This window comes from Nyctereutes procyonoides, unplaced genomic scaffold (assembly GCF_905146905.1).
Source record: "Nyctereutes procyonoides isolate TBG_1078 unplaced genomic scaffold, NYPRO_anot_genome, whole genome shotgun sequence".
NCBI lineage: Eukaryota > Metazoa > Chordata > Mammalia > Carnivora > Canidae > Nyctereutes > Nyctereutes procyonoides.
The window spans coordinates 44,627,859-44,653,563 of record NW_026575024.1 but is presented as its reverse complement, the minus strand read 5'-3'; the positions used below and the strand labels follow the sequence as shown (position 1 = coordinate 44,653,563).

The window sequence follows — 25,705 nt, the reverse complement described above, 5'->3', positions numbered from 1 at the left end:
TTAAGGCCTCACGAGACTTCATGACTGCAGAATTTAGATCCAATCAGGCAGAAATTAAAAATCAATTGAATGAGATGCAATCCAAACTAGAAGTCCTAACGACGAGGGTTAACGAGGTGGAAGAACGAGTGAGTGACATAGAAGACAAGTTAATGGCAAAGAGGGAAACTGAGGAAAAAAGAGATAAACAATTAAAGAACCATGAAGACAGATTAAGGGAAATAAATGACACTCTAAGGAAGAAAAACCTACGTTTAATTGGGGTTCCCGAGGGCGCCGAAAGGGACAGAGGGCCAGAATATGTATTTGAACAAATCCTAGCTGAAAACTTTCCCAATCTGGGAAGGGAAACAGGCATTCAGATCCAGGAAATAGAGAGATCCCCCCCTAAAATCAATAAAAACCGTTCAACACCTCGACATCTAATAGTGAAGCTTGCAAATTCCAAAGATAAAGAGAAGATCCTTAAAGCAGCAAGAGACAAGAAGTCCCTGACTTTCATGGGGAGGAATATTAGGGTAACAGCAGACCTCTCCACAGAGACCTGGCAGGCCAGAAAGGGCTGGCAGGATATATTCAGGGTCCTAAATGAGAAGAACATGCAACCAAGAATACTTTATCCAGCAAGGCTCTCATTCAAAATGGAAGGAGAGATAAAGAGCTTCCAAGACAGGCAGGAACTGAAAGAATATGTGACCTCCAAACCAGCTCTGCAAGAAATTTTAAGGGGGACTCTTAAAATTCCCCTTTAAGAAGAAGTTCAGTGGAACAATCCACAAAAACAAGGACTAAATAGATATCATGATGACACTAAACTCATATCTGTCAATAGTAACTCTGAACGTGAATGGGCTTAATGACCCCATCAAAAGGCGCAGGGTTTCAGACTGGATAAAAAAACAGGACCCATCTATTTGCTGTCTACAAGAGACTCATTTTAGACAGAAAGACACCTACAACCTGAAAATAAAAGGTTGGAGAACCATTTACCATTCAAATGGTTCTCAAAATATATCCTAAAAACTATAGAACACTTCTGAAAGAAATTGAGGAAGACACAAAGAGATGGAAAAATATTCCACGCTCATGGATGAGCAGAATTAATATTGTGAAAATGTCAATTTTACCCAGGGCAATTTACACGTATAATGCAATCCCTATCAAAATACCATGGACTTTCTTCAGAGACTTAGAACAAGTTATTTTAAGATTTGTGTGGAATCAGAAAAGACCCCGAACAGCCAGGGGAATTTTAAAAAAGAAAACCATATCTGGGGGCATCACAATGCCAGATTTCAGGTTGTACTACAAAGCTGTGTTCATCAAGACAGTGTGGTACTGGCACAAAAACAGACATATAGATCAATGGAACAGAATAGAGAACCCAGAAGTGGACCCTGAACTTTATGGTCAACTAATATACGATAAAGGAGGAAAGACGATCCACTGGAAGAAAGACAGTCTCTTCAATAAATGGTGCTGGGAAAATTGGACATCCACATGCAGAAGAATGAAACTGGACCACTCTCTTGCACCATACACAAAGATAAACTCAAAATAGATGAAAGATCTAAATGTGAGACAAGATTCCATCAAAATCCCAGAGGAGAACTCAGGCAACACCCTTTTTGAACTTGGCCACAGTAACCGGAGGACAAACAGTGTATGTTCTCATTCATTTGGGGAAAGGGAATATAAGGGAAGAGAGAAGAAATGTGTGAGAAATATCAGAAAGGGAGACAAAACATAAAGACTTCTAACTCTGGGAAATGAACTAGGGGTGGTGGAGGGGGAGGAGGGCGGGGGTGGGGGTGAATGGGTGACGGGCACTGAGGGGGACACTTGACGGGATGAGCACTGGGTGTTATTCTGTATGTTGGTAAATTGAACACCAATAAAAATTAATTTATAAAAAAAAAGGAAAATAAAGCTTAAACACAAACAAAAAAAAAAGAATATCTGTAATTTGAACACTCATGTAAGAAAAGAAAAAAAAAACCTGAAAATCAATGAGTTAAGGATCATCTTAAAGCACTGGAAAACAAACATCAAAATAAGCCCAAAAATAAAAAGGAGGAAATAAAGAACAGAAATAAAATATGTAACAAACACAAAATAGAGAGGACCAAATAAACTAATAATTGGTTCTCTGAAAAGACTAAGAAGATTGACAAATTACTAGCAAGACTGAGACAGGAGAATACACATAATCAAGGTCAGGAATTTTGAAAAAGACAGTGTCACTACAGAGCTGATGAACATTAAAAGTGCAATAGGAGGGATGCCTGGGTGGCTCAGCATGTCTACCTTTGGCTCAGGGCGTGGTCCCAGGGTCCAGGATCGAGTCTCACATTGGGCTCCTTGCAGGGAGCCTGCTTCTCCCTCTGCCTGTGTCTCTGCCTCTCTCTGTGTCTCTCATGAATAAATAAACAAAATATTTTTTTAAAAAAGTGTAATAGGAAAAGATGAAGAATGGCTTCAACTTTATCCTAAGGAATTTTAAAATGTAAAGGAAATGTACAAGTTCTTATAAAACATTACAAACTACCAAACAAAGAAGATAGTTCTACAACAATGTAAAAAATTGAAACTGCAATCAAAAGACTCCCCCCAAAAAGCCCACCAGGTTTTGACAGCTTCCCTGGAAAATTCTACAAAACATTTAAAGAATAAGCATCTCTAGCCTTGTCTAAACTTCCCAAAGTGGAAGGATGCTCCTCAAATTGTTTTATGAAGCCAAAAGAACCACATCTCCAAAGTGTAGCAAGGATGTTTCAAGAACTGAAAATTGCAGATTACTACCACTCATGGAACATAGCTGTAAAAGTCCTCAACAAAACATCAGCAAAGAATCCAGCACTGCATAAAAAGAATAATGTATCGGGACATCTGGGTGGCTTAGCAGTTGACACCTGCCTTTGGCTCAGGGCATGATCCTGGAGTCCCGGGATCAAGTCCCACATCGGACTTCCTGCATGGAGCCTGCTTCTTTCTCCCTCGGCCTGTCTCTGTCTCTGTCTCTCTCTCTGTGTGTGTGTGTGTCTCTCGCGAATAAATAAATAAAATCTTTTAAAAAAAAGAATAGTATATCTATTGCTAACAAAATAGTTAATGTACAAAAATTAATCAATGTAAGTCACTTCATTAACAGAATGACAAAGAATCGTAAGATCAACTCACCAAATATAGAAAAGCATTTTATAGAATTCAATAAAAAAATTCTTTTTTTTTTAAATTCTTGATAAATTTCTTAGCAAACCACAAATACAGAAACTTTCTTAATCCCTTAACAGGTATTCAAAAAATCATCCTTAATGGTAATATATTCAGGACTTTCCATTTCATATTAAGAACAATAAAAGGATGCCTGCTAACATCATTTCTATTCAAGGTATTAACCAGTACATGAAAAAGAAGTAAAAAGAAAAACGATTGAAATATACAAAACAAAAACTTACATTATACTGAGAAAATCCAAAAAAATCTGCAGATAAATTCGTAGAATTAGTAAATCAGCATACAAAGGTTGTTGGATATTAAAGTCAATATCCAAAACAAACTGCATTTCTATATGACAGCAATAAACAATTTGAAAACAAAAATTTTTAAACATAGATTTCTAAAAGTGTGACAATATTCAATACCTAGGAATGGATCTAACACCAGATGTGAAAAGCATATATTGCAAAAAGTATAAAACATTATTGAAAAGAAATTAAGGACAGAAATAAATTGAGGAATATACCACATTTATAGATTAGATATTTTACTACATTGTAAAGATGTCAATCCTCCCCCACACTGATCTATAGGTTCAAAGTAATCCCATTCAAGATCTCAAATTATTATTTTTCAGGGTACCTGGGTGGCTCAGTGGGTTAAGCGTCTGCCTTCCACTCAGGACTTGATCCCAGCGTCCTGGGATGGAGCCCCCACTGGGCTCAGTGGGCAGCCTGCTTCTCCCTCTGCCTGCCACACCCCCTGCTTGTGCACTCTATCTCTAGCTCTTTCTGTGTCAAATTTTTTTTTAATCTTTAAAATCATTATTTTTGAGTTCTCAAGTTTATGTGGGGAATCAGATAAACTAGGTTTTTAAATTTTTTTTAAGATTTTTATTTTTTGAGTAATCTCTACACCCAACATGGGGCTCAAACAACCCCAAAATTAAGAGCCTCACACCCCACTGACTGAGCCAGCCAAGTGCCCCACAGATAAACTGGTTTTAAAATGTTTTAAGGTGAATTTGTTTGTTATAACTATGTTACCTTCTATAGTTACTTCTGAATTCTTTATGGTTACTTTGTTTAAATAGATTGTTAAGTATTTTTTTTAAGATTTTATTTATTTGAGAGAGAGAGAGAGAGAAATAGCAAGAGAGAGCATGAAGGAGGGATAGGGAGAGGGAGAAGCAGGGATCCCAACTCAGGGCTTGATCCCTGGGATCATGATCTGAGCTGAACACAGATGCTTAACCAATAGAGCCACCCAGCTAGTCTAGTAATTATTTTTTTCACAGCAACTTGTAATTCTATAAAATTAGGTGTGCACATCTTTTAAGATATTTGACAACTTTTGGAATTTTGCCTTCCCAAAATCAAATCCTAAGTAAAATCTTGATCCTTAACTGACTTCCCAGAAGGCTCCCTGGAAAATCTCAAGGGATTTGTTCTTTTCCTTTTAAAACGAGAAATATCAAAAATCAATTAGATACATTGAATAACATAAAAAGCACTGTCAAATAAGAAGAGATGTTAACTCTCCCTAGGTTATATTTGTGTGGGTAAATGTTATTAATATAAACATTTCTAGAAATTTGTCAATGTCCTCACTGTCCATGTGTCCTGGTACTGCTTTGCCTCATATTAGACACAATAATAATATAATGCTATCAACATTCCAATTATTATTTTCAAATGTAGCATGCCACAGGGACAACAAAATTTCCTTGCCAATTGTGTTAATTTCATAATGAACTCTCATAAGATCTTTAGCCACAACCAGTTAAGTCTTCAACATCTGCTGATAGTTGTTGGTTGTCTTTATCTTTCCTGAAAGCTCTTACAATCAGCTACAAGCCACAGGGACAATGCCAGGTACTCTAGGGTGTAGGCTTCTGGTAGCACTGACCAGCATTGAAAGCATACCACTGGACTGTGGAAGGAGTTACAGATCTCTAGTGGGCAAGCTGATGGGTTCATGAAATTGCTAATCCAAGATCAAGGAGAACCAAAATTAATTACATGGTACAAAATGAACTGATTAAGGATATTACATCATTTGTTTAAAATATTGCTCCTGGATTTAAGGAACAATTCTCTTTTTGCTCTTAAGGTATTTTTAACTTACAACGATTCAGATTATACTTTTGAAAACACTTTTTCTTCCCTGATTAATCCCCTCCAGAATTTGGAAACTCTTATTGAGTATTCTAATTTTCATGACAATATAGTTACTTTCACAGGTTCAATAAGAATCTGTTCTCTTTGTAAACAGGACATAACTGGAAACATTAGTTTATATGACCAAGGCTTTGATTGTAACATCATATTTAAGAATGACATGTATAGAATCAAATACAACTAGATAGTCTTAAGGTAATAAGGTTGATTTTTTAAAATAAAGACTTATTTATTTATTCATGAGAGACACAGAGAGAGAGGCAGAGACATAGGCAGAGGGAGAAGCAGGCTCCCCACAGGGAGCCCGATGTGGGACTTGATCTAGGATCCCGGAATCAGGCTCTGAGCCAAAAGCAGGCGCCAAACCACTGAGACACCCAGGTATCCCAGTAAGGTTGATTTTATGGACCTAATGTTTATAAAGCTCTCTTAGGTATCTGGCACTGGCTGACGAGGTTCTCAGCATTACAGATGAGTAAGGAAGGATATTCTGGGGACTTGGAGAAGAAAGGAACTTTCCCAAATCTATAGATACTACAAATGAAATCTGGTGGTGAGTTCTTAGCTTAGCTTGGCATTCTAGCCTCAAGAAACATTTAAAGGTGTAGGGTACCTGGGTGGCTCAGTCGATTAAGTATCTACCTTCAGCTCAGGTCATGATCCTGGAGCCCCACATCAGGCTTCTTGCTCAGGTACAGTCTGCTGCTCCCTCTCCCTCTGCCCCTTTCCCCTACTCATGCTCTTTCTCTCTTTCTCTCTCTCACTCATTCTCTCTCTCTCTCTCAAATAAATAAATAAATAAATAAATAAATAAATAAATAAATTCTAAAAAGAAACATTTAAAGGGCTAATTAAATTAAACTTTCTTATAAAATTCCAACAAAGTAGGCTCCCTGGTCCTCCCAAGTCCATAGACAGCACATTTTCTTCTGCAATGCCAGCAGCACTCCTAAGACACAATGCTGAAGGTCAGAGAAAACAGATTTATCAGCCATTGAGTGCCTAATCACCGATGATCCTGCTTCTTAAAAAAATATTTATTTATTCATTTCAGAGAGGAAGCATGAGTGGAAGGAGCAAAGGGAGAGGGAGAGAGAATCTGAAGCAGAAGCTGACCTGAGTGCGGAGCCCAACACAGGGCTTGATTTCAAGACCCTGAGATCATGACATGAGCCAGAACGAATCATCAGCCACTTGGACTGCGCCACTGAGGCACTCCACCAGAGCTTCTTTTACCTCTGGCAAAGTGGATATCGTCACCATCAATGACCCCCTTCATTGACCTAAACTACACAGTCTGCATGTTCCAGTATGACTCCATTCATGCATGGCAAGTTCAATGGCACAATCCATTAGCATTAAAAAACAATACAACCTTCTATATTTTCCCATTGAAACCCTAACCCTTCCCCCCATTATTAAACTGATATACATATCTTTAATTCTGGCTACTTGGTGAGCTGTTCACCACTACAGAGCATTTCTGCACACACAATAAACTTTTTTTCCTATTAACCCATCTATTGTCAGTGATTTTGCAGGTCCCTGACCACTCAAACTTGAGTTGCTAGAGGAAAAGAGTTTCTTCTCAACAAATGCTTTCTATATCAAACAAGAAAAAAAAAATCAAACAACTAGAATAGGAACACCAAAATAAATCCAAAGAAATTAGGAGAAAGGAGATCATGGGAATGAAAAACAATATTAATAAATTCAAAAAGAAAGCCACAGATTTGGTAGATAAATCTAAGAGCTAGATCTTTGAAAAGATCAATTAAACAAAAGAATCTTTTTTTTTTTTTAAGAGAAGGTTAAAAAGCAAAGAGGAGAAGGAAGATCTATAAACAGCTACAGTAGAGAAGAAATTGTAGGTCAAGCTCCAGACTGGGCATGGGGAAGCCAGGTCCATGTAGATCTCAATTAATTGTCTTAGTTCGAGGTAACAGTGGTGACTGTCAGTGTGATGTCTATTTTGGCTACAAGCAGAGTCAGGAACCACTTCCCTGCAATGGGCCAGGCACCAGCCAGGATTAGAGGTACAGACAGATCCTATACAGACGGACTGACTCACTGGGGCAGCCAGAGCATTATCTACCCAAGGAGACATCTGTGGCAGCAGCAAGTGCCCATGCTGGGATGCTGGGCAGAGCAAATCTGAAATTTCACAAGGGGGTTAAAATAGCGTCAGTGAAGCTGCTAATTCCAAATGAGAATCAGGGCGGAATCAATATAGAGATCAGGAATGGAGAAATCATTATAGATTTCTGCACTGGCTGGAGTAAGCTAAAACAATTTTAATTTTTTACCTATAAGAGTCACTTTAATCAAGTAATCAAAGCAACCACACACCATTAGTAATGGGACACACTGAGATAGGGTGCAGTGAGAACCCAGTCCCTTTTATGATAGCCCTCCAGGTGGGCACAACTTGAATCTCATCAGGAGGAGACATCAGACAAACACAGATTCAAGTAAAATCTACAGAGGCAGGGACCTATCATCTTAAAAAGTGTTTAGGGCATCATATTCAAGGAAAGTCAGAGGAACTGTTCCAAAATGAAAGATAACAGAGTAACTAAACGCAGTTTTTCATTCTAGACTGGATCTTTCTGCTATGAAGAATGACATTATTGGGACAAACAGAGGACCTTGAATAAGGTTTGTGGACTGTGGATTAGTTGGGAGTAACATATTCAAGTTAATTATTCAATATTGATGGATATTTGTGGTTTGTAAAGGAGACTGTCCCTCTATAGGAAACTCATACTGAAGTATTCACAAGTGGCTCAGTAGGATGTTAGCATCTTATTTTCAGATGGTTCAGGAAGAAAAAAAGTACCTGCAACTTTTATGTAAATTTAAGATTGTTTTCACATTTATTATTATTTTTTAAGGATTTTATTTATTTATTCATGAGAGACAGACAGACAGAGAGAGAGACAGAGAGAGGCAGAGACACAAGCAGGCTCCAGGCAGGGAGTCCGACGTAGGATTCGATCCTGGGTCTCCAGGATCCCTGGGCTGAAGGCGGCACTAAACCACGGAGCCACCCGGCTACATTAAAAAAAAAAAAAAAAAAAAAAAAAGATGGAGGAAATGAAAGCATTGCCCTCCTGTTACTTCTGTGACTCAGTTTATTTTGTCATTTTAATTCATTCCCTCTCAGTGTTCTTCATGGCATGTATTTCTTAAGCAGTTTTACTCAGACTTCAATTTGTTTTGCATTGATTTTTTTTTTCACATGAGATTATATCATAACCATTTCTCTTCACTCTTGTAACCTTTTAAAAGGCTGCTGCACAGCTGTCCTGTGGATATCCACAAGTTTAGCTACCCCTCTTCTGTGGGAGATTTGGGGATTCACAAACTTCTTTGCTTATTTATTTGGATATTTCTGATTGTTAATTTTTAGTATTATTATTAAGCTTAGTGAATTGTCTTGAATGTGTATCTCTATGCAGATTTAGGATTATTTCCTCAGATTTGCTAAAATTGAAGTCAACAAAGAGAAACCATTTCCACACCATATTCCAGTGTACTCTATCAGCCAACCTTCATATCTGTCAGAAATTCAGAGTACTAGTTACCAAGCTCCTTGCCCAGGACAATGTATCTAATTACAATACATATTTATAACTTAGTATGCAAAAAGGGGGAGGAAAAGATCTTGGGGTTTTATGTGCACTTCAGTTACAGGGAAGTTGAATATTTTCTCACACTTATGATAAATAATACTTTTTGCATCATTAGCTTTGTGACTTCTCTTTTCTCTAAAATATTTCAAGATAGTGAAACCAGCACTCAATAAAAAAAAAGTCTTTTTTCACATGGAATTAGACATATCTATAAAGAGAAACAGAAAGTCAAGTAAATATGTTACCTATAACTTAATAATTATAATAATTACATATAATATAGAATATTATATATATATATATATATATATAATTTTCTAGGCCCAAGATGGAGTTGTTCCTGCCTGGGATGCTCCATCAGTAAACTGAAATATACATAATCTTCTTGTCCCTCTAAGTTCCACTTGACCAGAAAGGCACGGTCAGTCAATCCCCAAAAGCCAAACCAACTTTGGGTCTTCTCACTCCAAACAAGGCCAACTGTGTGGCCCCAGCTCATCAGATATATTTCATTTTTCTTTTCATTGTTCTTTACTCTTTATTCAATAAAAGCTTCTACTCTATTTTACAGTTCTCTGAAAGGAGAAGATCCACTTCATAAGTGTTAAATGAAGTTTGCCTTCTTTAATCATTTTTAATAGTATGTATGCGTACATGTATATGTGCATATACATACATATGTATATACATATATACACATATATACACTGGATGTGTGTGTATATGTGTATATATACATATATGTATATATTTGGGGTTTGTACAGGAGACTGTCCCTCTATAGGAAACTCATACTGAAGTATTCACAAGTGGCTCAGTAGGATGTCAGCATCTTATTTTCAGATGGTTCAGGAAGAAAAAAAGTACTTGTAACTTTTATGTAAATTTAAGATTGTTTTCACATTTATTATTATTTTTTAAAGATTTTATTTATTTATTCATGAGAGACATATGTATATATACATATGTATATATACATATACACATTTGTATTCTAATAATTTTTAAAAACTCTTATATGAAATGATGCTTTTTTTAAAAAAAATCTGATCTTCTAAAGTTGATTCAAAAGAAATAGAAAATCAGAATATATTAATAACTTTGAAGTGGAACGTTGTCAAAGATAACCCTGAAGTCAGAGCCAGCTTCCAAGCTGATTGTCCCAGGTCTTCCACTAAGCTAGCTATGTATTCCTAGAAGACTGAAAACACCAAAAGACAGAGCAATATGCAGTGGAGAAAAGGCTTGCAGCCCAGTAGAAAAAAAGAAGGGCTTCATGCTGGGCTTAGCATTAATATATTTTCCTTTGTTTGTTATTTACAAAGACTGTGATTTTTAGTAATTGCTTCCTTAGTTGCTTTCTCAGATTAAATTTGGTCCATGATACTTTAAGAGTTGTCAAAAACCCTGTGTAAACAGACACAGAACTCACAGTGACCCCAGGGCAATGGGTGCAGCCCAACCAGCAGCCAATTTAATCAAGTGGGAATTCAGAGTATTCACCGCAAGCAATTGATTTTCAAGAGAAAAGTCAGCATGATCAAACAGCCTGTTGGGATGAAAATCCCCTGAATCACCCCATCACCGTGTTTTCTACCAACTAACTCCTGACTCCATATAGAGTAATGGCCAAATTACTATAATTATCCTGCAACACAAGTGGCATATCAACATTATTTTAAATGTGGATTTTTTGCATAATCTTTCATTATTATCATTCATCCTCCCATTTGGAAATGGCAAACAACAACAAACTGTGATCTACCCCCAAAAGAAGAAAGGTCACCAAAGAGAACAAATAAAAGGGCTATTTACATGTGAATATACTAAGAGAGATGTGTTTTACAGTCAAATACACTCTTGAAATTCATTAAATGCCTTCTTTCCTGCATTATAAATATGGGCAAAACAGACATCACCTACTGAGAAAATAATCCCAGCACATAATGATCATAACCAACATAAATAAAGCCACTTTTCTTTCAAAGACCTCAGGCCCTATATAAAAATGTGTTTGTATTTCTACAATCGTGAAATTCTGGCTGGTAGCAAGCATGCCAACCAGTCATAACACATGTCCTTCCTGGTGCTGAACAGGAGAGTATGAATGGTCCCCAGTCATCTTGCTCTCTGCAAAATAATTCGTTGCCATCATTCGTTGCTGCTATTTTTAAGAGCATTCGAAAGGATGCAGAAACCAGTACTTGACTTAAGATGGAAAATCACCAACAGGTTTTGTTAAATACAGCTGACAGTTGGAAAGGGGTTTGAACTGCACAGGTCCAGGTACACATGGATTTATATATATAATATATATATACACACACAGTGCAGTGCTATAAATGTATTTTCCTTACAATTTTAATAACTCTTTTCTCTAGTTTACTTTATTGTAAGAGTCTAGTATATAATACATACAACATACAAAACATGTGTTAATTGACTGTTTATTATTGGGAAGGCTTCTGGTCAACAGTAGGCTATTAGTAGCTAAGTTTCTGGAGAGTCCAAAGTTTTCCCCAGGTGGGGGAGGGCGCACAAGGCCCCTCAACACCATGTTGTTCAAAGACCAACTGTAATGAAAAGGCTCACCAAGACTTTTGAGGCAGTGTCCCTAACAACAATACTGATTTCGAGTCTGCATCATCTTCTTCCTGGCATGTTAGCAGTTCAAAGGCTCCACCTTGAGAACCCCTGTAAGAGTTTACGCAGTCAGCCTTGGAGATTATCACATGAGCTGGGCATAGGTCTGGCATTATATACTTGTTTTATCAACATCTCTAGCAAAGCATCAGAACTCACATGGTTAATTCTAGAAAACCAAAGTTGGCAAGGGTGGCTAAAGCTTTGAAAGAACACAATTTTGTTACCTTCATATACCAAAAACAACTTTGGTGGCAAAAAAAAAAAAAAAAAAAAGACAATATTCAGAGTGTGATAAATATGAGCTGGTGTATCAGGCTTTGTATGAGCATCAAGCAGAGCAGACTTAATTGCCACTATGTGCATAATTGCTGTAGCCTTGTAGTCTTGGCCACAAGGCTCCAGGGGACTATTAACACAGGACCCTAAGTGTTATGGCTGGACTGTGTCACAACATTCATATCTTGAAGCACTTCAAAATGTGACTGTGTTTGGAGATAGTGTCCTTAAAAAGAGAACTAAAGTAAAACGGGTCATATGGGCAGACCCTAATCCAATATTACTGGAGTCCTTAAAAGTCCTTAAAAGAAGATTTGGACACAAACAGGCGAGAAAAGAAGACTACATAGACACACAGAAAGAAGACATAGATAGCATCTATAAGCCAACAAGAGAGGCCTCAAAGAAAAACTAACCTTGCCTACACCTTGATCTTGGAGTTTTAGCCTCAGAACTGTGAGAAAAAATTAATTTCTATTGTTTAAGCCCCCCATCTGTGGCACATTGTTAGGGCAGCCCCAGCAAACTAACATAGAGTCCCAGTGGGTCACTAAATAATTATAGAATGTACTGGGTGTTAAAATAGTGTTCTGAAATATACAATGCAAATATTTTGGCAGAAATACTGCTATGCTACAAACACAAGTGTTTCATCCATATTTGGAATCCATGTTAAAAGAAAAATACAGTAAAATAGAAGGCAACCTAGGCATATAAAATGGAAACCTTAGGAAGGGCAGCTAAAAAGGTTATTTAACACAAAATAAGATTTGATCCAGCCACTGTTTCTTAGTTTTGGCACTGGAAACTGGTTTCAAATGTTCTTCTACCTACAGAGAGAATCTGAGGTAAGAAGCAAATGTAAGTTCAAAGAAAAGAAATTTCTATCGTAAATAAATAAAAATTCAAAAAAAAAAAAAAAGGGGATCCCTGGGTGGCGCAGCGGTTTGGCGCCTGCCTTTGGCCCAGGGCGCGATCCTGGAGACCCGGGATCGAATCCCACGTCGGGCTCCCGGTGCGTGGAGCCTGCTTCTCCCTCTGCCTGTGTCTCTGCCTCTCTCTCTCACTGTGTGCCTATCGTAAATAAATAAAAATTCAAAAAAAAAAAAAAAAAACAAAGAAAAGAAATTTAAATAAGACATAAACGTTTCCTGACAAAAAGTTTTTTTTTTTAAATTTAAAAGGCAACATTGCTATGTTCTATATGGACATGTTATGAAAATCATATTTGGAAGGGCTGATTAAGTATGTACTAAGCAACACTCGTCCTGAGTGGTTTGGTTACTATATTGGTTATTATACTGGCTACACTGACTATTCTTTTGAAAGCCCACAAACTGGTCATATAAAACTAGGTTTCTCCTTGCCAAGTACACATTAGTTCCACAGAGATTCTGTACAGTGGGACCTGGGTGAATAATAAGATTCACAGATCTGAACCTGAGGCTCCTGCTTCCCAGGTCATACCAACCTACATGACAAACAAAGGTTGCTTTTTGCTTTTTTTGTTTGTTTGTTTAACCAGTAAACGGGGCAATGCCAATACAGCTATGGAAATGCTGGCTGTGCCCTATTTTGCCTTATGCATCACCAAGAAATTTGCCAGCTCAGTTCTAATTCCAAATTCTTTACTGCAATGATGCAGTGAATGAAAGATACAGAGTGATTTTCAAATGCTAGGCAGGGCCAGTGGTGGGGCCAACTGGAAAAACAACAACAACACAACAACACTATTTTGAGCCATTTTATTGTTACCAGAAGAAAATACACATAAGCTATCAGGCATATGCCATATCCTAATGTGTGTTCACTAAGTTTTCACAGAATCTTAGCATCTTAGGGAATTTTAAATTTCATTTAGTATAATGTCCCACACGAGAAGAAAACCTTTTCTTAAGCATCTATGACTACTATTTCTTTATGAATTCTTCCAATATTGGGAGAACCTGCTACTTTTAAGATTTTAAGATTTTATTTATTTATTCATGAGAGACATAGAGAGAGAGGCAGAGACACAGGCAGAGGGAGGAGCAGGATCCATGCAGGGAGCTTGATGCTCCTGGACTCGATCCCAGGACCCCAGGATCATGACCTGAGCCAAAGGCAATGCTCAACCACTGAGCCAGCTGGGTGCCCCAGAACCTCTTACTTCTAAACTAGGCTTTCCACTATATAAATAAATAAATAAATAAATAAATAAATAAATAAATAAATAACTTTTATTGGAGTTTCGTTATGTTGGGAAAAAAATTTGCATCTGTAGACTTTGTTCCTATTGGTCCCAGTTTAGTCCCAAGGTTTAGCAAATAAAAACCAAAATTTACATGTGTACAGTAGGTTATGTACACAAAATGAGTAGCTAGAAAATGTTAACATACACAAATTACTCAAGTAAAATGAAAATTGAATGTGCACAGTTAAACTTTTTAGATCCAATGAAATGATATGGCTGAAATAATGAATAGCTTAGCAGGCTGATTATAATGTGGATAAGCAGCTAAAGAGGGAAGGTCACTATATTAGCTTAAGAATGTTGAGCCTTGACATTAATCTGCTCAGAAGGGTTGAGGTTGGTGTGATATTGCAAGTTTCACAGCTAGTGGGGAAAGTGTAGACCCTAGTCAAGAAATTGAGAACAAGTGACTTATTTGGGACGTGATTCCAGGAAGCATAAGTAAGGTGTTGGGGAAGAGAGAAAGGGAAGAAAGGGCAGCTCGTAAGCATATGTTATTACACAGATTACCATTGTGGATAGCTGGAACTGAATCCCAGAGAGGAACTTTGGGAAACAGTACAAAACTAATGTCTCAGATTTATCCCACCTGAGAAGTGAGGGAGCTGGGGTATTAAACCTGGACTCTTGGCAGTCACGTAAAAATAAGTGTTTTCATAGCTGATGGGAAAAGACTAGATAGGCAGGGTCCTGGTGTGGGTTTCCTCAGAAGCAGACCTTGAGACAAGGACTCCAGTACAACAGTTTATTTGGGAATTGATTGAGAAAGAGGCATAGGGGGCCAGGGACATGAGACAGGGAAGCAGAGGCTGCTCCTGGAGTGCTAATTTCCTGGCACTTCTGGCCTACCTCTTGTGCAAGTGGCCTTCCACAGTTCTGGCAAATCCCACAGACATAAAGGTGGAGATTCCAGTATATGGAAATTGTTCAGAGTGTGTGTGTGCATGCACACACACACACACACACACACACACAAAAGCCTGAGGGAAATGGGTGGGCCACTGAGAACTCATTGAAGTGGTAACTCATTACAACTTGTTGAAGTGAAGAAAGTTGATCGTGTATCCAGTGCAGCAGACACATCACTGGAGTTTAAAGTCAAAGACATTCAAGATAAAAAGTCACCTTGCCAAGCAGAGAGGGCTGGGGCTGAGTCCTGGATCCGTCCACTCCTGATGAGCTTGAGAACCTTGCATGAGCTTGGAGAGGTATAAAAAGGAAATAATGACACCTGTCCTAGTCTCCTATATCAAATCATGATGATAAAATGAGATAAAATATACGACAATCCTTTGAAAAGTAAAAAATACTAAACAAAATAAAAGGTACAAGGCAAAATGATGCATGCTCATTTGAAACAAGAATTTTAGTTCATATTTTAGAGAAATTATATTTCTTTTAACTTGAGACTTTCATCAGAAAAACAATGAATGGTAGATCAGAGCACATTTAGAATTTTCTCTGGTGTCTCATTCTTTGTTGTTGAAGGAAGATGGTAGCAAAATGCGTTGATGACTCTTTTCTTAGATATAATAAGCTGTTGATGATTTGTGAATCCATCCCTGAGTTATTTGGAAGCTTATAATAGTGCTCCCTGATGACAATTTAATAATCATCTTTGTATGAGTGAACATAAAGCTGGATTTTCAAAAATAAACAAGGCACAGAAGGTAACAAGAGAAGTTTTCCTATTTCCTTTACTTCCCATTTTATCCTAGATAAGTAATTTTAAGTAAAAATACTAAAAGTAGTAGAAAGAAGAGGACTTTCTTCAGCTCCCATATATCTTTGAGCTTCAAAGTATATTTAAAGTCAGATTTCAGTCTAAATTTTGGATTTTTTTCTCCCCATAATGTTTCTAAGATAGGAATCTTCTATTCACTCTGTATATGGAACATCAGTCACCTCATGGTGACTCCCAGAGAACATACTCAGAAACACATGGGAAAGGACTTTATCTTCTCAATTTGTTTTTTAGAACAGTAACAGTCAGAGGCAGAAACAAAAAAATTTTTGAGGACTTACACTGAGCTGAGCACATCATGTAGATTCTAATATTTAGTCTTCCCAACAACTTTTTGGGTTCAATACTACTTTTATCTCCATTTGATGGTGGAGAAAATCAAGCCATAAAACCTATTTAATGCTGCCTTTGACAAGAATTTATACACTTGAAAGTGACAAAGATAACTTATGGTTCAGGACTGCATCATACTGAAAATTTCTGTAGAACACTCTGGTATCTCTTTACTGAGACGCATAGGCAAGCCAGCTTTCACTATTAAAAAATAATGGCCTCAAACCTTTCTTTTGGGAAGTGTTGTTGTCAGTACAAAAAGGAAACACCTCTCCATCTGTGGCTCTGTAAGTTCTTTTAATGAGTGCAAACATTCAGATAAGCTCTGTACATTCTTGCACGTGGTTTCCCATTGAGGAGATAAGATCAGACAGACACCTGCCATTGCTTACACTGACAAGTCCTTTGCCACCACCCAGTGTGTTCCTCTTCCTATTTTTGAACAATCTTGATATCATCTTTCAGACATGAGAAAGCAGAACAATTCAAAATGTCCTGATTTTAAACTTAGAAGGCTCAAATAGATCAAAGACCAACTGCAAAGAAATAACCATCACTAACAACAATGGTAAAAATTTACTAAGCATAAATCTGCTTAAGATACAGACAGAGTAAAGCCCTTGACAAGAGTAATATCAGTGAAACTTTACAATTCCCTTATATGGGAGTTATTATTATTTCTATTTTATAAAGGAAGAAACCCACGTTTAGAAGAGTGAATTAACATACCTTGCATCTGTTCGATTTAAGAATGGAAACACTTTACCTGCAAAGATACCTAGGGATGGAGCAAGACCTCATCAAAATACCAAAGTCTGAGATTACCTAATTTCACTTCATGAAGAACCTGATACAGACAATATTTAAAAATCAATTTTATCATTTCATATGACTAGAAATAACTTAAGCAGGTTAAAAAGGACTACTTGCAATAGACCTGTACTATATACTAATTTGTCAAAGACACAAAAGTACTAATTGGTGGGATTAAAACCTGACAGCATTCAGAACTTCTCAAGTCACTGACTTGAAAAAAAAAATTATATTTTGGTATGTGTGTTTGTGTGTGTGTGTAAAATGCTGAAATACTATCAATTCTTTCACAGTGAACATTCTGAAGGCAGGTATTCTGAATTTAGGGAAGTTTAAGCTGCAGGGCCACTATGTCTGTCTACATCTGTGCAGTTTTGGCCATTTGTGCTCCCACATATGTGCACCAGATATAAGTAACCATGGAAACTATACCTTAAAGGGAATTGGAGAAGGAGACATAAAATAAACCATCTAGTTCCATCACTTATCAAAAGGCACAGTGGTATTAGAAGGCATCGATTTCATTCTTGACATGTTCCTGTGATAGCCACGGTACCTTGACTTCCTTCAATGCCTTGCTCTTCTGGTGGTTGCAGAACATCATCAGGGTGTGGGATGCAGAGTCCATGGAAGGGCCCCAAGTCAAAGCACTCATGCAGGAGCTGCATGTTCACTCTTGAGCACACACTCATGAACCCGACAGCTACACCTTCCACCTGAAACATCCAAAACATCTCGTTACTCTATCAGAACACAAATGAATTCTCATCATGAAACTTCTAGGAACCCGTAGCTTTGAAACAGTTAAGGGAGGGTATGATAGCTTCCTTTAGAATCTCTACTATCCGGCACAATGCATGGCACACACAACATACTCAAAAAAAAAATGTCCAATGAATGACCACTGTGAACGATCCTAGAAGTGGATGCATAATTTAGGGAAGTTGCTAGAGTTCTTGAGGGAAAGAACATGTGCCCTCTTTACCCAGACTTGGTTCTTTTCCTTTCTATGGTCCCACTACAAGCCCAACCTTCCTATGCAGTTTCTTCCCTCTACCATGCACAGTCTCAGTAACATCAGCCATCATTCCATCTGATTGACCCTTGATTCAGAGATGTTTGTTCATGGTCACCTATTCTTTCAGACTGGAACTTTGATTTTCTTGAATTCATTCATTTATTTGATTGGATGGTTACATGGGGAAGAAATGTGAGCAAAGAGGTTTGGTGGGGATATTTGAGCAAAGTAAACTCACAACGCTGGTTCACCATGTGGGTCTGACTTACAAATATGTCACTTCCTAGCATCCAAATGGATACTCGGTTCTGAACCTCTTACAATGGTCCCATGATTTTAGGCCTCTGATGAGGAATACACAGGTGGGAACAGTGTGATGTACTAAGAAATACATATTTGGTCTTCATTCCTAGTTCCTGGCATAAAGCCCCTAAGACACTTGTAATTTCCTGAGAGAAGCTTCTTTGTTTTTCCTAAAAAAATCTTTTGAGTAATACCCATGTGTATGCTAATGAGGTGACTCCCAGGTAATGGCAGCTGATTGTGAGGGAAACATGTGATTGATTAGAGTGTTAGAACTTAGGCTCCCACCCTCTGACCTCTGGAGAGGAGAGAGGGGCTTGAGATTGAGTTCAGTCACCACTGGCCAATGACGTAATCTATCATTAATGGAATCATCATAAAAACCCCTAACCAGTGGGAATCAGGAGCTTTGGGTTGGTGAACACATGGAGGTCCTGGGAGAAGACCTGCCCAGAGAGGACGTGGAAACCCAGAGTACCTTGCTGTGTGCATCCCCCCTTGCACATAGCTGTTACTGAGTTGTATTCTTTATAATAAACCAGCAATAGTAAGCAAAGTGTTTCCCTGAGTTCTATGAGCCATGCTAGCAAATTATCCACCCTAAGGAGGGGGCTGTGGGAACTCTTGATTCATAGCCAGTAAGGTAGAAGTACAGGTGACAGCCTGGGACTTATAACTGGCACCTAAAGTGGGGGCAGTCCTGTGGGCCTGAGCCCTTACCCTGTGAGGTCCACACTAACTCCAGGGAGCATCAGAACTGAATCGCAGGACACACTTTTGTATCCAGGGAGCTGAAAGATTGGTTGGTATAAGCAAAACCCTATACATTTAGTGGCAGTAGTGTTAGAAATTAAGAAAACAAGTTATCTTCTAATGAGTAATTAGCCGATCTACACTTATTATTGGTAGTAATACAAATCAATGAAATTTAACTCTAGCATAGTCTGCACTGATAGATATCTGTGACTGAAATTCTTTATGATGCCCCGTCATTAATCCTGTATGTTATTCCTCCCTGCAAGAAAAGCATTTAAAATTTTGAAAGAGGGGCACCTGGGTGGCTCAGTGGTTGAGCATCTGCCTTTGGCTCAGGTTGTGATGCTAGGGTTCTGGGATCGAGTCCCACATCAGGCTCCCCATGAGGAGCCTGCTGCTCCCTCTGCCTATGTCTCTGCCTTTCTCCCTGTGTCTCTCATGAATGAATAAATAAAATCTTTTAAATAATTAAAAATAAAAAAAATAAAATTTTGAAAGAGAGCAAGAAAGAATGCATAGTTCTTCAGTTAACTAATCTGTGGTAATTATTTATAAGTTTATATATAAATAAAACCTATATATATATAACATATATCATCTATACCTATATGCATGTCATATATATGTCAAATCACTACATTGTAAACCTTAAACTAATATAATGTTATACAATTATATTTCACTAAAATTAGTAAAGAGAGAAAACTAAATTGTACATAAATAACTCTTCCTGTTAATCATAACATGCGTTTTAAGCAAATTCTGGTTGATTTGACTGACAACTCTTGTTGAAAGCCACCATTACTAGGTCCTACCCCTCAAGTGTTCAGACAGTATTTCTTGAGACAACCATTCTGTGCAGGAAGCAGAACTCATTGTAGGCATTCCCTAGTTCCAAGAATGTAGCATCATTCCATAAATGTCAGTCAGAGAAAATGGTTAATATTTTAATCTACCAAAGCATAAAATTAAGCTACAACAATGCTCAGTCTCTTACATGACACACAGAAAAGTTAGGCATTAAAATATTTGTTCTCAAATGTATCTTCTAGTTGGAAATCAATTGTTGTCAAACATGTGTTTGAAAAATAAATGTGAGACTCCCTTTGTTTTCTCCCTAATGCTAAAATACAAGACAAATTCTTAAAAAATAATTTTTCCATGCATATTCTTTTCTTTATGGACCCTCACCTCTACCCCATAATGATACTAGCAATACAAGGCTGGATTGACACAGCTGTTTTTGTAAAGCTATCAACACTTTAATAAAAGCCCAAAATAAACATTTTAATTTTTTTCCCAAATAACAAGTGATTGTCTTGTTTGCCCTCCTGAACAAAGGCTGCGTAGCCACAGTTGTCTGGCTTCTCTGCAATTTTAGGCTCAAGACTCAGCAGACACTGATTAACCAATCCATCTACCATATGTGCAGAAAGAGACGGCCAGCCTCATTCTCGGCAGGGAAAATTGGCATCCATCTTGGTTCACATGGAGATGTCCTTCTAATCTACAGCCACGCTGGCGCAACGAAACTTCGATGGCCTGAAATACCTTTTGCTGGCTTCACAGCGAGCTGCATGTGCATGATAAGAATGTATTATTTATAAGACCACTGTTAGTAATGAGCTATTACACTAATGGCTCGTTGTGTTTGGAATTTGATTTCAAATGGCATGGATCACACATTCTGATGAAAATGAGAAAAAACATGTTTTGCCATTAGGAACAAAGATGTAACGTTCTCCAATTCTACAACCTGTTATATTCCCATCATTCATCCTGGGTTGTGACAATTCACAAAAGTTCACAATTATGAACTGCAATAGAGCAAGGACATATTGTGGGCATGTTTGCTTTTTCCTTTGAGTTTCTTTCAAATAACTATTCTTTTTTTTTCTTCAAATAACTATTCTGATTTGAGAAACACACTCTGAAATATGAATATGTGGGAGTATTCAAATGCATCTTTGTGTGTATGTTTTCTGGAAAAAGAGATTCAGTAAACTTTCTTTACTTGAACAATGAAAAGGGCTTGATTGTTGGCTACTATCTATCCTGCAAGGGACAGAGATAACTTTCCACTACTAAGGTGTCTTCAATTATCTTATAGTAAGAGAGCAAAATTGAAAGTTCTATTTATTGTTCTTGTTTTTCCTGTGAGAATATATGTTAGAATACAGAAAGCTCTGATTGCTAGAAATCCCTATGTGCAGTGGCCTTGTCTTCACACACAGGTCCATTTAGAGACATGGGTGCACTATATCATTTATGCTTCCTTCTAAAAAGTCACTCATCCCTTTTGGGTGACAGTACTCCACAATGAGGGTGCCCTTACTGTGACCAGTGCCAGCTTTGATTCCCTCTGCCTCATGCCAACAGCAGGGCTGAGCTGGCAGGCTCTGCCCACCTACAGGTCAGTGTGCCTCCTGGGACCACTGCTGCCCATGCTGTGGATGATGCCAGAGCAGACGCTCTGCCCATCTGTCTCTAGGAGCCGCCCTTGGCCTCCAACCGCCCTTCCCTAAAATCTCAGTTTGGAGTAAACACCAGATGTCAAGGTAAGCCAGGATAAAGTTATGAAAAGCAACTTGCAACAAAGTAATGACTCAAAACTCCTCCAAAGTAGCTATCAAGCCAAAGAAAATCTGCACAGTTAAAAACCTTACTAGTCAAGAGTTTCCTACATGGCACGGGTATAGTTTCCAGGCATTCTATGTGCATGGTCTGTAACTATCATGGGCCAGTGTGGGAAGAGACAGATTTGCTGTACCGTTCCATTATCTTTAGTCAACTGCAGTCACCCATAAGCATGACATGCTGCATGTAAGTGCTTAATCAGCAACTAGGGTGGGGAAAGCCCTGATTTAGCTTTAGCCAATCTCTGGGGTGTAAATATTCCCATTGTGGCCAATTTTAAGCTACCAATGCAATGTTACCAAACAGGGGAGTTGGGAAGGGATGCCCTGTAGCCACTATTATATAGTATTTCTACTAGAGAGACTACAGGCATAATCTCAAGAGCAAAGAATAATAAAATAATTAGGAAGTGATGAGTTTTGAGTATTAACTTTGTTTTCCAGTGTGACTTATTACACTTCAAGTTTATATAATTTAATTTTTAATAATGGGTGTTTAACAACCAGCTTGCAAAGTTCCTGAAGATTTAACATTTGGTTCCTGTGAGGCAGAATGAACTAGTTCCCTCATGCCACTGGCTACAAGGCCAGCCAAAGAAAGTCCAGGTGGTTGGGAGAAGGGTCCAGGAGGCAGGTTTTAGGGGAGTGACAGCACTGATCTTGAACTCAAAAAGGCTTACACCAGATAGTACTCAGTAGAGACTAGAGATGTGATCCCAAGACCTGGATTGGCTTCACCCTGTTAAAGGAGTCTTGCTTCTGTCCTTCTATTCAAAGACTGAAGTCCATGGTCACTTCTCCAGAATGTGAAGCATCTGATGGCCTGAGGTAACACGGCCTCTCAGAAACTGGGCTGGACTCCATTCACCTCTTTAGAGACCTCATAGGATCCTTGCATAGTCGAGACCGCAATTTTCATCCTCCAACTTTCCTCTAATGTTATATGCACTGAAAATTTGTGACATGTGACTAGATAGGAAAGGAACATTGAGGCAGTCACTGCAGCTGCTCCTCACAAGTACTAACACAAGTGATTTGGGTTGAAACTAGCATCTTAAAATCAAAGGATTAAAAGCCTTCTCCAGAGAGACATCAGCATCATAGTGGCATAAAAAAGTCCATCATTTTTTCCCCCAAGCTCAACAGCAAATACTGGCATCCAATCATGAACACAGGGGCCTTTGAGGGAGCTGTGGGATCCAGCACTAGAAGCCAAGGGACCTGGAAGAGTCTTGCCCACTCTGCATGAAGAAATAGGCAAACATACCTTGGTCTTGACTATGAACCCTGCAGAGGACTATGAACTGGCTCCAGCCTATCTTGGCCATGATCTAGAAGCCCCTGAAGAATATTGACTTAGATAATCATTTACAGATAAGAGAGTCTTTGTGAAAACCACAGTTTCCAGAGAAGTTCCAGGACTCCATTGGAGCAAAAAACTATGAGTTTGGATACACTGAAATGAATAAGAGGAACAGTTTGGCTTTACCCATTTCACCCATCCCCAGTGAGGCACAGCTTAGGGGCAAAAAAGATCTTCCTTGGCCCATGATTTATCCAATGGGGAAGGTCATTATATCAAGCTGGGTATGAGTGAGCACTCAGCTTCCTCAGCTGTGTCGCTGCTTCCAAAGAGACTCATTTCTATTTTGCCTCATCCAGAGACTGAATTGGAGCTCCACGACTTATGTCCTAGCTAGGGAGAGCAGCAAATATTGCCCTCTTGGAGGGCAATGAAGGAACCTGGTTCTTAATTGCACTGTGGATTGCATCAAGAAGCCCACCCTGCTGGGAATATCTTGCCCAAGAACCTCCTAACTGGCCCACAAGCACTCCTAGCAACCTGTGTGCCTTACCCACACTTCATCCCACCTGGTGGCCAGCTCCTGTACACACTCCCAACAGCACCATGAGTAGACTTTAGCAGATGGTTAGAGAGGACTGCAGAAAATCCATCTGTGGCCAGAGAGAGACTATAAACTTGAGCTGCTATCTTTGGGAAAATAAAAGAGGATGTCAGCACTCTGCCTGGTGCTTTGTAAGAGAATGCATACAAGCTTAAGAACTCTGTCAAAAGAGGGAAGAAGAAGGGTGAAGCAGATATATCCATAGAAGGTCTGAGAACTTCTCAGGATCTCTAGCAAGGCTGACAGAAGGATGTCTGTTCTGAAGAAAGTAAAGACTGGAGGAGATAATTGCTACTTCAAATGAGAAGACAATAATGCAAAACTCCAAGAAACATGAGAAAATCCAGAAAATGTCATCCACCAAAAGATCATAAGAATTTTCATGTAACCAAACCCAAAGAAATGGAGATCTCTAACTTACCAGATAGAGAATTTAAAATAGCAAGGGCACCTGGGTAGCTCAGTCAGTAAAGTGTCCGACTCTTGACTTCGGCTCAGGTCATAATTTTCGGGTGGTGAGATTGAGCCCTGCTTTGGGCTCTGTGCTAGGTGTGGGGTCTGCTTGGGATTCTCACTCTCTGCCCCTCCCCCACCACTCAAATTTTCTCTCTCTCTCTCTCTCTCAAAACATAAAAATAAAAAAAGCAGAGGAAAGAAAGGTAAAGGAAGGAAAAGAAAAGACCCAACTATAATGCTGCCTAAGAGAGACTCACTTCAGCTTTAAGGAAACACATAGGCTCAAAGAGAAGAGAAGGGAAAAGTGGAAACCAAAAAGACTCTAAGTCAAAAACAGAAACAAAAGACACTGAAGGTCATTATATCAATGATAAAGGGGTCAATTTATCAAGAAGAGATAGCAATCATGAATATGTATAAGCTTAATACTGGACCACCTAAGTATACCAAGAAAATACTAAAAGAGGAAGGTAGGCATAGAGTACAATCACAGTAGGGGGCTTCAATATCCCTACTTCAGCAATAGATAGAAGACCCAATACAGAAGATCTACAAGGAAATGTTTGACTTGAATATTACTTTAGACCAATGGACCTAACAGACATGGACAGAACATGCCATCTAACACAGGAAACTATACATTCTTCTCCAGCATACATAGAACATTCTAGTAGTAGTACTAGTAGTAGATCATGTAGTAGGCTACAAAACAAGTCTTAGCAAATTTAAGAAGACTGAAATCATGCCAAGTATCTTTTCTGACTACATGCTATAAAATTAAAAATCAATAACAGTAGGGAACTGAACAGTTCACAAATATGTGGAAATTAAAAAAAACATTTCCTGAACAACCCTGGAGGTGTTCCAAAGAAGAAATCAAAAAGCAAATAAAAAAATATCTTCAAAGAAACAGCAATGGAAAGACAAAATACCAAAACCTATGGGATGTTGAAAAAGTAGTTCTATAAAACTGATGAACATATGGGAGGGGAGAAAAAGGACAGAAGGAGAGAGGGAAACAAACCATAAGAAACTCTTAATGATAGAGAACAAACGGAGGGTTGATAGAGGGAGGTGGGTGGGGGAGAGGCTAGATGGGTGATGGGGATTAAAGAGGGCACTTGTGATGAGCACTGGGCATTGTATGTAAAGGATGAATCACTGAATTCTACTGTTGCACTGTGTGTTAACTAAAATTTTTTTTAATTTATTTATTTATGATAGTCACAGAGAGAGAGAGAGAGAGAGGCAGAGACACAGGCAGAGGGAGAAGCAGGCTCCATGCACCGTCGGAACCCGACGCAGGACTCGATCCCGGGTCTCCAGGATCGCGCCCTGGGCCAAAGGCAGGCGCCAAACCGCTGCGCCACCCAGGGATCCCTTAACTAAAATTTAAATAAAAATTTTTAAAAAAGAAAAAGCAGTTCTAGGAGGAGGAAAATTTCTAGCAAGAAACACCTGTTTCAAGAAAAAAAGATCTTGGGGCTCCCTGGGTGGCTCAGCAGTTTAGCGCCTGCCTTCAGCCCAGGGCGTAATCTTGGAGTCCCAGG

The 25,705-nt window shown here is 38.6% G+C and overlaps 1 protein-coding gene across 2 annotated transcripts in view; it reads right to left on the bottom strand.

Moving 5' to 3' along the window:
* Nucleotides 1-25,705, bottom strand: part of CFAP61 (cilia and flagella associated protein 61) — a 277,336-nt gene that overhangs the window by 208,111 nt on the left and 43,520 nt on the right. For both annotated transcript variants that reach the window (XM_055306706.1, XM_055306700.1), the window contains exon 8: nt 17,636-17,795. In XM_055306706.1, the coding sequence (XP_055162681.1) occupies nt 17,636-17,795 (160 nt within the window). The remainder of the gene's footprint in view (nt 1-17,635; nt 17,796-25,705) is intronic.